The sequence below is a fragment of the Mobula hypostoma genome, chromosome 8, assembly GCF_963921235.1.
Source record: "Mobula hypostoma chromosome 8, sMobHyp1.1, whole genome shotgun sequence".
Taxonomy (NCBI): Eukaryota; Metazoa; Chordata; class Chondrichthyes; order Myliobatiformes; family Myliobatidae; genus Mobula; species Mobula hypostoma.
The window spans coordinates 64,147,587-64,163,794 of record NC_086104.1 but is presented as its reverse complement, the minus strand read 5'-3'; the positions used below and the strand labels follow the sequence as shown (position 1 = coordinate 64,163,794).

Here is a 16,208-nt window from a genome sequence, read left to right as displayed (position 1 = left end):
TCTTCTACCTCTGTTCCTTCTTGAAGAGTGGAGTGATGTTTGCAATTTTCCAGTCTTCCAGAACCATTTCAGAATCTAGTGATCATCGAAAGATCATTACTAATACCACCTTGATCTGTTCAGCCACCTCTTTCAGAACCCTGGGGTGTACACCATCTGTTCCAGGTGACTTATCCACCTTTAGACCTATCGGTTTCCCAATATCCTTCTTCTTAGTAATGGTAACTTCACACACTTCATGTCCCCTGACACCTGGAACTTCCACTGTACTGCTAGTGTCTTCCACCATGAAGACTGATGCAAGGTACTTATTCAGTTCATCAATCATTTCCTTGTCCCCCATTGCTACCTCTCTAACATCATTTTCCAGCTGTTTGATATCCACTCTCGTCTCTTACACTTTATGTATCTGAAGAAGTTTTTGGTATCCTCTTTAATATTATTGGCTAGCTTACTTCTGTATTCCAGCTTTACCTTCTCAATAACCTTTTTAGCTGCTTTCTGTTGGTCTTTAAAAGGTTCCCAATCCTCTAACTTCCCACAATTCTTTGCTCTATTATATGTTCTCTCTTTGGCTTTTATGTTGACTTTGACTTTTCTTGTTAGTCATCTTTCCTTTAGAATCCTTCTTCTTCTTTGGGTTGTATATATACTGTGCCTTCTGAATTGTTTCCAGAAATTCCAGCAATTGCGCTCTGCCATCATCCCTGCCAGTGTTCTTTTCTTATCAATTCTGGCTAACTCCTCTTTCATGCCTCTGTAATTCCCTTTACTCCACTCTAATACTGACACATCTGACTTTAGCTTCTCCTTCTTAAATTTCAGGTTGAATTTGATGATATTATGATCTCTTGTCCCTAAGGGTTCTTTTACCTTAAGTTCTCTAATCAATTCTGGTTCATTGCACAACACCAAATCCAGAATAGCAGCTCGTAGGCACTCCTGAAACTCCCCCTCTTGTAATCCAGCACCAACCTGATTTTCCCAATCTACCTGCATTTTGAAGTTATTATTCTGTAGATTTATTGAATATGCCCACAAGAAAATGAATCTCAGGGTTGTACACGGAGACATGTATGTATTTTGATAATAAAATTTACTTTGGACATTGATTGCAGGACCAGGCAACATTAGTGAAGACTCACATTCTATACCTCTAGTCAAGCAGTTCTAGGACACTTACATCAAGGCATTAACTAACCAGGTTGAAGATTAGCAGTGAAGCAGAGGATAAGACTTGCTCTGCTTTTCTGGGCAATTAGTGTTCTCTTAATCACCAGCAAAGTGATGGAAAGTAATGGAATCACCAACATGAGCAATTACTTGCTTACCAATGCCTATTTCTAGTATCACGCGGAGACACAACGGACTGCAGATCTTGAGCCTGGAACACCAAATAGTCTACAGGAGAAACTCAGCAAGTCAGGCAGAAAAGAAACTGTAAATATTTCATGCTGAAACCCTGCATCAGCAGCTGGATGGCGTAACCCCAGACTCATCACAGTCTTCATCTAAACATGAAGCAGAGGTGAAAGGAAAGTGACTGATCTGGACAGTAACTTAGCTTTTGACATCATGGACCCCCGGTCATTGAGCATCAAGTGGGAAACATTTTCATGCTTAGAGTCCACCCCTGCACATTGGAAGAGGAATGTGTTTGCTGGAAATCTATTGGTATATTCCAGGACATCACCCCAGGACTTCTTTGGGGGAGTGAGACAGCATCCATCTTCAAATGCTTCATCAATTACCTTCTTGCCATCATTATATGGGGGAATTCAGTAACCTATCTTGACATGGTCTGTCAAGGTACAAGTAAAGAGTATTTGTTGAGCGGACCGTTTAAGATGAATGGGAGAGATGGCCTGCAGCTCACAATCTGAATTCTCCCAGTCACATTCTTCCCAATAGTACAAACACATCTTTTGCTCGACTTGTGTGGGACAAATGACGATGCAAGTTCCAAATCCTTAAATGTTCATTTATCCATAACCCAACCTAGGTACAGAGAAACAAGTGATTAGTTACTTCTCCCTGTGCTGTCTCCCACAGCAGGTTCCATGTAAGGACCCTTTTCCTTCCACTTGCCCTGTGGTTGGACAACATCCTGCTATCTGTGTTGCTATGGCAACAGCCAACTCTCATGCCTGGAAAGAGGCCTCAAGTGCCAGCTGGAGATGTTTCCAAAGTGAACTCATTGTTTTTTATCACCCTACTGTTTGCTTCACATAGTTCCAACCTGTCCCCACTGTCTCCTGAGTTTTTCAGGTTATTTCTGCTGCTGCTACTGCTGAAGTAATAGGGCTTGTAATATCCAAGCAAATGGATGTTGTAGTGGGTGCTTTCTCCCCAAATGCATGCATTTGACCTGCTGGGTACTAGCTATGTGACCTTGTCTGATACCTTAGCCAGCAGCAGAACACTTCAGCAAAATCTGCAAGGTCATGTTAACCTTTCAGTGCCCATTCTAAGGAGGTTCCCTTTCAATATATCCCACTGGCTACAATCACAAGGACAGAAATTTGCAGATGTCCAACGTCTGGTTTCTTTATATCTCAGCAGGCAGGACTTTGACAACATTCCAGCATTGGCTAATAAATGGCAGATAACCTTAGCAGTACAGAAGTGGTAGGCAATTAATGTCTTCAACAAGACAGAGTCTAACCTTAACATTCAGTGGGACTACATCTTAGTGGGTTCCACCAGCAATATCATGGGGGTCAATATTGACCTGCAACTCAAGAATACAATAAAGAGATATCAGAATCAGGTTTCTTATCACTGTCAAATGTCATGAAATTTGTTGTTTTGTGGCAAAAATACAGTATATGATATAAAAATAAATTACTATAAGTCACAATAAAAAATAAAATAAATAAATAGTGTAAAAGAAGAAAAGTTCATGAGTTCATAGACAATTCAGAAATATGATGGCAGAGGGGAAGAGCTGTTCCTAAAACATTGAACGTGTGCCTTCAGGCTCTTGTACCTCCTTCCTAATAGTAGTAATGAGAGGAGGGCTCATTCCGGATGGTGAGGCTCCTTAATGATGTCTTTGTGAGGCATATGGCGATTGGCATAGATGTGATTGACTCAAGGGCCCATTTTTATCCTGTTCTGCTCCATGCCTCTGATATTCTAAGCTCCTGTTCTGCTGGCAGACTACACACAGAGTCCAATCGTGAAGCTCGGCCCTTGGCAAAAGATTAAGTTTTGTGTGGGAGTCATGAAACTTCCCAGGGTTCACGTGAATGTATGCCGGAGATTTGTGTAGAACTGGACGTCATAAAGCCTGTAGTGACATTGTTTCATTATTAAATTATCTAGCGATACAGTACGGAGTAGACTCTTTCTGGTGCTTTGAGCTACACCAACCCAGCAACCCCCGACAAACCTGATTAACCCTGAGCTAGTCATGGGACCAATTAACCTACCTGGTATGTCTTTGGACTGTGGGAGGAAACCGAAGGACCTGGAGAAAACCTACGCATTCGACGGGGAGGACATACAAAGATTCTTTACTGAACGGCACCAGAACTGAACTCCGCACTCTAGAAAACCCTGAGCTGTAATAGCGTCATGCTGACTGCCATGCTACCAGGGAGCTACTTGTTGGCAGTCAGGTTATTGCTGCCACATCAACCACTACAGAGACCGTAATTTACTTTCAGTGGTCCTCTGTCAGTTAAAGTCTATTTCTAATTGTTAGACAGAGTTGTTTGAATTGTTTGTTCTAATTGTTTGAATCCTGACTTACACCCAGACCTTGCACCTTGCTTACGTATTGGATTTTGTTACCTTTAAAATTGGCTCTTCCACTTCACCCTAATACTTTAAACTTGTCTGAACTTTTCAAATTCTCCCTCCCGTGATCTCTTCTTGTACGTCAACCCTTGAAGTCTAATCCTGCAGCTGTGTTTACTGTTCCACTCCTTATGTTTGATTATGGAAATGAAATGGAGCTGAAATTCCAAAGCAAAGTAAAATATGCAGCTGCTATTGAATAGGTGCATTGATTCAAAGTTATCACAGGTGAATTCACATGATTAAATATTACTTTTTTCTTCCTCAGGTGTGCGCCCCACAATTGCTCCCGGTTCTCAAGTATGCTCCAAGCAGGATTTTCTATAACGGCTGCATAACCTCTTGTCCCATGTTTGCTAATCTTTTAGATATGATGGTCAGGCTTTTATTTACCTATTTTTGACTAGTTTCTCTACTTGTCCATGTCATTTTAATATGCACATGGACCCCTACCCTGAATCTCTCCCCAGGTCTCTGGACCTATGTTTCACGATTTTGTACAGATTCTGTTGCATTCAATATTGCCACATTGAGATACATTTGCTTATCTTTGTCCATTCACAACATCTATTTCAAAGACAATTCCGATTGATCAGCTGGAGAAAAGTGTGATGAAAGGTTCAAGCACTTCTGGAAGAAGCCAGAAGTGGGAAGTCAAGCCTCTGCAAATGCTAGAAATCTGAAATGATGGGAGTGGAAAGTGAGTTACCTTCAGTGCTATTCAGAATTGTTTACATGCCAGAAAAGAGAAAACTAAACAGCAAGAAAAGGAGAAACCAAAGGACTCTCAAACTTGCTTTTGTATGGAAAATATAAATTGAAATATTGATCATTTTATTTAACATTTTTGAAAGAATTATTACATCAAAACAATTACAAACTATATATTAAATCTCTAAACTTATCAATGATATCTATGAAATGTAACAATACTATAAGTAATTATTACAACAACCAGTACTTAGTGTAACCATGAGCAACTTGTAATAATGAACAGTAACTCACTAGTTTCATACTAATTATTTTTAAGCTTCTGCAACATGTTAAATTCTAACACTCAGGAACTCTGCACTAGTAGGATGTTACAGTGTTATGGCTTTGCTTAGAGCCAACTGCAGAATAAATTCTTAAAGACTGGAGAGCTTAACTGGAGCTTACATTTAACTGGTTAACACAGACAAATAAATCAAAGTGCATCATCACAAAGACTGTTGTACTGAGGCAGAAAAGAGATAGTCTAAAGGACCTGGAATGAATTAAGTTAGACTGGACTACACTGGGGGAGAGTGAATTGATGCATTCTAAAGGTAACTGCAACATTCTTCAATGAAGCAACTATTCCTAGATGCTTCAGAAAACAATAAACCCAAAAGCAGAAAAAGAGAGAAGTTGTTTCTGTAGCGTCCTTTAGCAATGTTGTTATTGTGATTTAGAAAGGTCTTAAAGGAGGAGAGAGGTGAGGAAATTCTAAACTTTGGAGTCCTAACAAAGATTGAAACAGTCAATACTGGTGGAAGTTGCACAAGAGGGCAAAGTTTTCAAAGAAACTCTAGTCACAGAGAAATGAAGGCCATGCTATTTCAATGGAAAGAAAATGGACTTAAGTGGAAAAGAACATCAAACAGTATTGGCAGGTTTGTAAGCATTTACATAAGCCACCCCAGTACCCTATTTCCCCTTCCTCCAAACACAATTGGAAATGACAAAAAGTTGTTGGATAGAAGTACATCTTGTATAATAATAATGATAGTTTTGAATAGTTAGCTGGTTTGATCTTGTTCCTCGGTTTTTTATATTGTTTGGAAAGACATACAGTATCTGCTTAATGAATTTTCTCAATCATCTGTCTGGCGCAAGTGGGAATATAGAATAAGGAATCTCCTTATTGCAACAGTTCATAAATACATTTCCTAAATCAAACAAGTTGAAAAATCCTTTATTTCTTCTAATCAGCAAGGTGATCACTTTGTTTGAACTGTTACTACGATGCTTAATAGAAAATAGAAATAAACAAGAAAAAATCTAACTACTTGTAATGAACCTGCTCTTTGACTTGTCGTTTAATTTTTTAAAAATCTGTAACAAAACCAGTGTCAACGTTTCTCAGTAACACAAGAAGCTTTTCCTTTGTTTTTGTTATTGACAGACTTCCTGAGCTGTAACTGGCACTGATACAACTAAGGCAAACACTCCAGTGAATCTGTCCACTGTAAGAGGCATGCACTATTGATGAAGCTTCCATTTATGAGTCAGTAATTATCAAAGTGTTTTTTTCATTATTGTTTTGGGTATTTTAGCTGTATTTTCATTATTTCCATGAATCTCCTTTATAGCAATGCTTCACTGGATTGATGTTTTGATTGGTCTTCCAGATGATACCAAATGTTGACCTAAATTGATCTGGTTAGAAATGTAAACAGTTTCCTAAAAGTGTTCTTGTTGGGGTTCAGCAGCATTCTTTTGATTGTTGTTTCTTCACTGTGGAGAAAGTATTTTAAACAATTTTTAAATTGTGCTTACCATGTTTGTTACAAAGGCACACGTGAAACAGTCCAATCTCTAAAATGTGCAAACCCACTACTACCCTAAAATATATTTGAAGTCTTTTTTTGATGCAAACAATTGTAAAGAGGATTATGAATCAGAGTAAATGTGTAAATGCCTTACCATCTTCTACAGCTTTAGTCAGAATCTCTTTGTTATATGATTGAGACGTGTTTGTTGAACTGTGTGATAGCCAATGGATGAAGGTATAGACTCTGGAATTAAATGGAAATTATTGTAATAATGGGTACAGTTTTAGATTTTTAGATAGCATTGTGCGCTGTACTTCAGAATCAGCATCAGGTTTATTATCACTAGTATGTGTCATGAAATTTGTTAACTTAGTGGCAGCAGTTCCATGCAATACATGATAATATGGAAAGAAAAATAAATAAATAAACAAGTACGTCAGTTACAGTAAATATATATATGCATATTGAATAGATTAAAGTAGTGCAAAAACAGAAATAATGTATATAAAAAAAGTGAGGCAGTGTTTCATGGGTTCAATGGCTATTTAGGAATCAGATGGCAGAGGGGAAGAAGCTGTTCCTGAATTGCTGAGTGTGTGCCTTCAGGCTTCTGTATCTCCTACCTGATGGTAACAGTGAGAAAAGGGCATGCCCTGGGTGCTGGAGGTCTTTCATAATGGACGCTGCCTTTCCGAGGCACCGCTCCCTGAAGATGCCTTGGGTACTTTGTAGGCTAGTGCCCACGATGGAGCCCACTAAATTTACAACCCTCTGCAGTTTCTTTCGGTGCTGTACAGTAGCACCAAACCCCCCACCACCCATCAGCAAATGTGAAACCCACAAAGCTAAACTGGAAATTAGTCACTCTCATCCCAAAGGAAAACCTAAGAAGGGGGAGAAGAAGTATTAACATTCTTATGTAAACAAATTATTTTAATTAGTTGTAGAGGTGATTATGAGTCTGAACACTGCCCAGGCATTTCCCTCACAACGGCAGCTCTTCCATCTATTGTCCTGGCTGAGATCAGTTCTCAGGGGCACGAAGTCAGCAGTAGGGAGCTAGTCATTAGACCACTGGATTTGATATGTAACGATCCCATGAGCTTCCTTCCAATCAGCTTTGCCCTTTTTCCTTCATGTATTTATATAGCTTCTCCTTAAAATATCTGCGCAATGTGATATTGAGTCCCACATTGTCACCACTCTGGGAGATGCAGTTTCCCCAGGATTATCTACCAGAATTGTTAGTGACTTCCCTTCACAACATCTATAATTCTAGAATTGGTGGAAGGATCTTGATGCTTATTCATTAAACTCTTTCATATATTAAAGTCTATACTAGCTCCAAGCCTTCAATGGAAGTTGGTGTGCAGAGCCCAGACAAGCTGCGACATCAGAATTGGCTATGATCAGTGTACTCCCAATCTATTCTCTCCACCTCCTGTCCAATATTTTTGTAATTAGCTTTTTCCCAATTTACCACTTTGAGCTAAAGTTCAATTTCATTTTTATCCATAAAAATGGAACACGTGGAATTATGATCACTATTCCCAAAATGACCTCCCACTGAAACTCTGTTCATCTGCCTAGATTCATTTCCCACTACAAGGGCTAATGTGGCTTCTTCCATGGTTGGATTATCTGTGTACTGTGTCAAGAAATGCTGTTGGAAGTACTTAACTTATTCTGCCCCATTTTAGTCTCTGGCACTAGTGGAGTCTCTATCAAATTTGGGGAAATTGATGTCATCAATTACAAATACCTACTAGAATTACATCTTTCCATTATCTACCTACATAACTGTTCCTCCATCTCCCACTGGCTGGTGTGAGGTTGTAGTAGTTTGCAGTTTATAATCCCACCATAGTGAATGCACCTTTCCTATTCCATAATAAGATGAGCACTAGCCAAATTATCTCAGAGGGAGGGCCCCTACAAGGAACGCTCGTTCAGTGTTTCTGTGACTGTTGTGTCTGTGCACAATGACATATCATTAATAAAAGCATGGGCGTGGGAGATGGCTTTAACTGGTGTATTCACATCACAGCAAGAGAAAGAGTAAGTGAGAGAGAGAGAGAGAAATGCACATGCATAGACAACAGCGCATGTGCAGGCAACACATCAATACATAATGCTATATGGGGGAGGGGGTGTTCATTGCTCTAAAAGAAATAGATCCATACATTACAGTGACATTCTCCTTGATCAATAACAAAGTCCCTCACCTCTTTTATATCCCTCTCTGTTGCACCAGAAACATCTGAATCCTAGGACTTGAGCTGCTAGTACTAACTTTCTCTCAACCAACTCTCTGTAGTGTTTACAATATGATAATTCCATGTATTAATCCAGACTCATTCGTAAATTCATTTTCATTATCCAAAAGCTCCTTGCATTGAAATAAATAAACTTTGACCCATTAGCGCACTGTGTTCATTAATTTGATTCGGCCTATCCTTCCATTTAACCTTGACCTCATCTGTGCCTTCCCTTCAATCACTTGTTGGCCTACTGTCCAGCTTCCAGCCTTCTGCTGCTAGTTTAAAACCTCCTTAAATAAGGGGCTTTGTACAACGAGATCGACGTGTGGTAATTTGGAAATAGGGCTATTGTACCCCTTCCAGGTCTCATTAGGTGCATTCTTTAAGAGCACTCAACACCTCTTTTCTGTGAATAAATGAAAGGTGAGGAAGACTGCGTTACCTACCTGTGGTACAGCATCGCCAAAAACTGTATAAAGATTAGAGATGCAAAGGTGGCGAGTAAGGCAAATGTCAGTGGTTGTATTTTGAGATATTCGTTCTTCACAACAGTTCCATTGTGTGCGAGTTTTGGGCTGATGATCCCATCAGTAATTAACTGTATGAGAAATGATCCTACCAACCATAACAAATTAATCATCAAATACAGGAAGAGAGCCTGGTGAAAATGGAATGGAAAAAATAACATTAACAGGATAAATCCAAGCAACAAAGGAAATAGAATCAGACAATCTAGTACCTTAGGGCATTTGTATATTTTTGTTATCCAAAGTTGTTATGCAATTTTTGGACCAAGGTGCATATCTGAGAAAATTTAACCTGAAGCCCTAAGGCTAAGCTCCTCTGTGTACAGCAAGGTGTTTACTGGCTGCTGTTTCTCCTGCACTTCCAGACATTTAACACAAGCACAAGGCCCTATGAAATATAGGACCTCTGAATGTAATTGCTTCAACAGTTGTCATTAGATGAATAGACACAGCTACAAAATGCATGAATATCCGCAAATATCAGACCTTAAGAACAACAAAAAATTATGGAAACTTGATTTCATTCAAATTATTATTTTTAAAAAGTCAGCTTGGTTGCTTTAACAAAGTTAAGCTGTGCATGTTTAGAAAGCATACTGTATTCCCCAAAATAACAGTCAGGAAACAGTTGTTTGGTGGAAGTTTTAGGTCGATGTACATCATTCAGAAACTTCATATACATATGATAATGTGCATTCACGGGAAAATTAATCTTTATCACCACAGTAGGTTCAAGAGATTGCTAAATACGAAAAATACAACTTCCACCAACACCCTCCTTCACCTCCCTGAGCAGCAAAGAGAAAAGTCTGTTTAACCAACCTTATTCCTGAGACTCAGGAGTTCCTTCTTGATTGTTTTCAAATAATATTTATCTTCAGAGAGGGGATTCAGATACACCTGTATCAGTTCACTCCAAAATAAGGATTCATCCTAAAATTAGAAGAAAATGTATTAAAATAATCTCCGTTGGTACTGAGTCACAGAACATATTTGACATCAAAGAGTAACTGATTCACCAAAGTGTTCTTATAAGAACACCTTTTATGTTTTCCAGATTGACTCCAGTTGTGAAGATTATCAAGCGTTTTAGAAATACACACTTGTATGTGAAATTAGTTGAAAATTGAATTACGAATAAAAGAGTAAGATTTTGAGTTAGTTGGAGTCGACTTATATCCATTCCTCTGCTCACGGCAACTCATTCAGCACCACTTGCAGTTCAAGTGCTATAATCACAGATCAGTCCATTTTACCTTATGGCCATTTGGTGCAATGGGCCTAGGCTGAATCAAATTCCCCCTTCCTTTCCCTTCTAAGCTGAGCACTTTTCCCAGAAACATCAGTTGTGAATCTGATTGGCTGCACTCTTGCCCTGTATCCACTACAGGTAACAGCTTCATCTGACCTGACATTTTAATTCAAAGTCAATCCATCAGTATGATTTCTGTCCTTTAGTATGATTACCATTTAAACCCATCTCTTGTATGAGTATGAGATTTATTTACTGTAATTTTGTTCAGTCTAATGCTTGTATCCATTTCTTATTAACTCTGGAATAAAATTAACTATCTAATTTCCATTTTCTTGTATATTTGCTGTTGTCCCTTGTTTTGCTGCGAGGCGTAATCTTCACCCTGCACCAAATTTTCTTCCTGTCCCACCCATCACCAGCCTGTGCACTTTCATTGCTGAATTCATGCCCTGTTTCTGGAATGGCAGCAATACATCTCTCTATAATTAATAATATAATAACTGCAGATTCCATGAGCACACTCACTTTTGGCAATGCATCCTGGGTGCTAGGCCAGATACCTCTGTAACAGCCTGCAAAACATTACAAAGTAACACCCATGATAATACCTAGCTGTTGTCCTACAAAAATCAGTTGAAGTAAGATCACAGTAAATCTGAAATAAGACACGACTGCCTAGATGTTGTTGCCACTGAGCAGAATTGTCTTCATCAGATCAGGAGAGTGGAGCTATATTTGATGACGTCACAGCACCACAAACAGCAGATAAAATTCCAGCCAAAACAAGGGAATTACATGAGAGATTGTTCTTCCAATTTCCTGACCTGATCTTGAGATCTTTCACCTTTCAATCAGACAAGTTGGGCACAAGCTGACAACCACCATGGCATTCCTAAAGGAGTTTCCTTTGATCAGGAAAATGTAGCACCATTTCTATGACACTGACAGTTTGGTAAATTGGTTCTAGCCAAATTGTGTGCTGAGCATAAACCATCCCTTGCATGTGGCATGAAGAGGGACACCAGGCTATCAGGATGACACAGCAATAATGAAGTCCACCAAGTGCTTCATTCTTTAATTGAAATGTAAGTGAAAACAGGGTGTGTTCTGTCACAGATATGAGCTTCCTGCCTGTCAGGTTCCCTCTGTGCACTGATCCCAGCAATATTTTGTGCCCAAGTGTGAAAGGAAACACGTGTGAAAGTGTGAAACACAGTGCAGCATATCACACAAACCAATCTTCCGTCCTTGGACTCACTTTACCCCGCACGCTGTCGGAGCAGTGCTGCCAGAATAATCAAGGACACGACTCACCCAGCCAACACACTTTTCATCCCTCTTCCCCCCGGGAGAAGGCTCAGGAGCTTGAAGACTCGTACGGCCAGATTTGGGAACAGCTTCTTTCCAACTGTGATAAGACTGCTGAACAGATCCTGACCCGGATCTGGGCCGTAACCTCCAAATATCCGGACCTGCCTCTCGGTTTTTTTGCACTACCTTACTTTCCCTTTTCTATTTTCTATTCATGATTTATTTTTAAAATTTTTAATATTTACTATCGATTTGTACTCCAGGGAGCATGAAGCACAGAATCAAATATCGCTGTGATGATTGTATGCTCTAGTATCAATTGTTTGGCGACAATAAAATAAAGTAGATTCTAATTCAGGCTAGAGTACAATTCACTGCTTAATAATTAATGACGGCTTAGAGTTACACATATGTAATCTTACTTCTTCCAGGGAATCTTCAGTAAAGAGTGTTGTCTTTTTCAACTCAGAGAGCCAACCTAGAAAATACAAATACATTATGAGATGTATAAAGTGTATAAGATGATGAAAGGAATTGACCGTGTGGATCGTCAGAGGCTTTTTCCCAGGGCTGAAGTGGCTAGCATGCGAGGGCAGTTTAAAAGTGCTTGGAAGTAGGTACAGAGGAGATGTCAGGGTTAAGTTTTTTTACGCAGAGAGTGGTGAGCGCATGGAATGGGCTGCCAGTGACGGTGGTGGAGGCAGATACGATAGGGTCTTTTAAGGGACTCCTGGACAGGAGCTCAGAAAAATAGAGGGCTATGGGTAACCCAAAGTAATTTCTAAGGTAAGGACATGTTCGGCACAGTTTTGTGGGCCGAAGGGCCTGTATTGTGCTGTAGGGTTTCTATGTTTCTATTAGTTCAGATAGTATCTATACTCCACAGCTTCTAAGCTGATGAAGTCCTTTGCAGTCAATTCTCCCTGCTGTCAATACAGTTCAGAGTTACACCATCAGTTATACTCACACCCCACCGAATATACAGTCAGAACATAAGAAAGAAGAACAGGAGTCATCACTCAATCCCTCTGCATTTGCTGTGACATTCCATAAGATGACAACTCACCATTTACCTCAGTACCATTTTTCTGACAAACCCCATTTCCCTGCAATTCCTTAATGTATAAACATTTGCTGCTGAATTGTTGATGTATTTATTGTGGACATTATTATTGATATGTAAATCATGCAGCAACTTTTGACAGGAAATGACTCCTTAGGGATTAGGAATCACTTTTTTGAGAAATTTGTACTCTGCTTGTATCTTTATAAAAAGGCAACTTACCATTACTCAGGAGTTTCATGATATTACATTTGCATTCAATTGCTGATTACTTTTCCCACAGGAAGTTAGGGATTTTATATGACACTTCATTTCTCCAGGGTTGCCCAATTTCCTTAAAACATAGAGCCATGGCATCATAGAGTTGCACTATACAGAAATGGGCTGTTCAGCACCCTACCTCCTTCCAATCTTTTTTGCTTATTAACACTAATCCCATTCAACTGTATCCTACACAAAATGCTGGTAGAACACAGCAAGCCAGGCAGCATCTGTAGAAAGAGGTACAGTCGACGTTTCGGGCTGAGACCCTTCGTCAGGACTGGCAAAGTGTCCCAACAAAGGGTCTCGTCCCGAAACGTCAACTGTAGATCTTCCCATAGATGCAGCCTGGCCTGCCGTGTTCTACCCGCATTTTGTGTGTGTTGCTTGAATTTCCAGCATCTGCAGATTTCCTTGTGTTTGAATCTATATCCTGTATCCTTTTACACACAGTTCCTCTCTAAATATATTTTAAATGACTCAGCCAAAGCAGAGATTGTAAATTTCCTCCTTAAAACATATCCTCTCTGAACTTTTTGGGATTTTAAAATGATCCAACTACTTAATGGACCATTTCCCCTGATGTCCTTTAAATTGGTCTAAAATGTTCCATGTGCCTGATTTCTGAGCACTAAAGGTGTTTCACTGCAAATGCAATTGTATTGGATGTGAGGTTTAGACTGATAAAACACTTCCAATCTCAAAGTCCTGTATACTCACAGTTTTCTACCGGTAATTCCAGCTTCTCTGTGTCTTCATCTGTTTCATTTATCCTTGGAAAATAATAGAGCAAGTTACTTCATCAGAGACCATGTCTGGTCTGAAAAATAGAAAACCTACACTCCCATTTTTAAGTATTGGAATATTATTTTAATTATTAGAAAATCCTTGTCCTTACATTTTGAAAGAGCTGTTATTTTATTCAAATCAATATGCTTTTGAAATAGAAGAGAGATGGTTGAGGTTAATGCCATATCTATTCAAGTGATGCTAGAATAATTTCAAAGACTAACAGAGTATTAAGATTATATCAAGGGGAATGCATTAAAGTTGTGCAGTTTTATAAAGATTTAATTAGAATATGTATGGGATACTGCTATCAATTCTGGGTGCAGCATTAAGGGAAGGATATATTGGGAGTGTGTTTCCTACAGAATCGAGGCTAGGGATAGAGATATATTGCATCAACTAGAATTGATTTATTTTAACAAATTAAAAATTAAGGTGATAAAAGGATTTGATAGGCTCAAGGGAAAGGATATCTTTCTTCTGGTGAGGCTGTCACCTTAGCCTTAGATGATGTCAGAAAGGGTAGGCAGTGGGATCCCTGAAAAATCTGAGATAATATCACCTGAGGATTTCAGAACAACTAGTGACAGATTTACAAAGTAAAAGAGAACGAAAGAATATTGAAGCAAGGCAGATATGTGAAGATTTTCTGGAAAGTATATTGACTGCCATGTATTTGGGTTTGACACCTAGAACTTAAATGAGAGCACTAAGGCAATGGATGCAAAATATCTCACTACTCCCACATTGTCTCCAAACAGTTTTGTCTCATTTTTGATATAGAAATCAATTTGCACACCATGTTATACATGATAATTACTTTTTAAATGTTCCTTTGGTGGGATGCTGAGCTTTTTGACAACGAATTGTACATTCAAAGTGCCAGCGACCTCTTTGGTATCTCAGGTGTTGATCATTCTGTGAACTTCCATTTTGCTGCTTTGGCCTCGTCTCTCTGGTTCCCCAAGATGTGATGTGCAAGTTTGCCAATGAATAAATTGGTTGCAGCATTGACGCCGCAGGAATGCAAAGGAGATAGATGAAGCCGTATATAGCAAGGAATATTTCAGTTGGGTGCAACAGTGCACTGATGAAATAAAGCAGTACAAGTGAAGTAATGAAAATACCAATTGGTGACACAAGTGTTCCATCACTGATCATCATGCCTACAAAAAATGAAACAGATAATTATATCACAAATTATATTTACTAAGTCAAACACTCTGTAATTAAGGGCCAGCCTTTCATAATCTGAATGAACTTTACTCCTGCTCTAACACAGCACACATTTACAGTATTTTGCTTCCTTAATTTCTACTATTCAAGTAAAATCACTGCCTACAAAAATTGGTAGATTTACAGCATGGCTAAGTGTTTGCAAAAATAATGCATCGCAGAGACATCCTGCAATCCTTTCTGTAGATCAGGCTTACCAAACTGGCATCCTTGGCTAATGGTAGGGGTCCATGACATAAAAAAGGTTAGGAACGTCTGCTACAGATTTACATTGACTCTTCCGGTAGTTTCACCTTAGAGAGGGGAGTACCGAAAAAGCAGCCAATTTGATGCTACAATACTGGTCTTCCTATTTTCTCTCTCCTTTTCCTGAGGCAATATTCCATTGTCAAACTTCATAACTCAAATTGCACAAGTGACCTTTTCTGATTACCTTCAACTTCACAAATGTAAATTGCGTTTAAATATGTAGTCAATTGACTATGCCATCATCAGAAAAGTATTCGCTTACTCATCCTAATGAAACAAACAGCATCTTGGAATTGAACTGAAGCTACTGACAAAAGATGAATGCTTTATAAAATTCTGCTGTAATCAATTTTTCCCTCTCTTTTCACTTCTGCCCTCCCTGTTAAGTGTTGAGTTCCTTCTCCTGCTACCTGAAGAAACAAAACACTCTCATGAAAATGAAAGTAATACATAACGTGCAGAAGCAATACTTACCAAATGCAGCAAAAACTCCACCAGTCATGGCAAGGGTATAAACTACGGTAAGGAATGCAGTCACTCTGATCTGAGTATCGGGAGTTGTCATGTAGCAGAAAATTAGGTAAATTATTGGAGGGATGACTGAAATGATCAAGCACCTGTTGTAATCCCAGCCGGTGAAGAAGGATAGAGCAACTGCAAATTTAAAAAAGAATTATTATCAAAGAGCCCAGAGAAAATTCCTCTGCAGTACCTTCATAGAATGCCAATGGCCTCAACAAATTTGTGATGTGTGCATAAGTGTGGTTAAAAGTGGAAATCATTGAAGATGCTGTCAGTGATTCCTGTTCTTACACACCATGTATACTTTGCAGAGTATCCTTCAGAGGTTAATGGCCCGACAAAGACTTCAGATGCTTGCAAACCATTAACGTTGCAAAGAAAATCTGAAAATGTTATACTTTGCTGTTTGAGGTT

The 16,208-nt window shown here is 39.0% G+C and overlaps 1 protein-coding gene across 1 annotated transcript in view; it reads right to left on the bottom strand.

Moving 5' to 3' along the window:
* The window catches only part of LOC134351149 (chitin synthase chs-2-like), an 88,414-nt gene that overhangs the window by 22,334 nt on the left and 49,872 nt on the right, over positions 1-16,208 (bottom strand). Inside the window, exons 9-13 of the mRNA XM_063057264.1 lie at positions 15,747-15,926; positions 14,608-14,953; positions 13,719-13,771; positions 12,097-12,152; positions 9,931-10,041 (exon numbers count right to left, since the gene is read on the bottom strand). Coding sequence (XP_062913334.1) covers positions 9,931-10,041; positions 12,097-12,152; positions 13,719-13,771; positions 14,608-14,953; positions 15,747-15,926 — 746 coding nt within the window. The remainder of the gene's footprint in view (positions 1-9,930; positions 10,042-12,096; positions 12,153-13,718; positions 13,772-14,607; positions 14,954-15,746; positions 15,927-16,208) is intronic.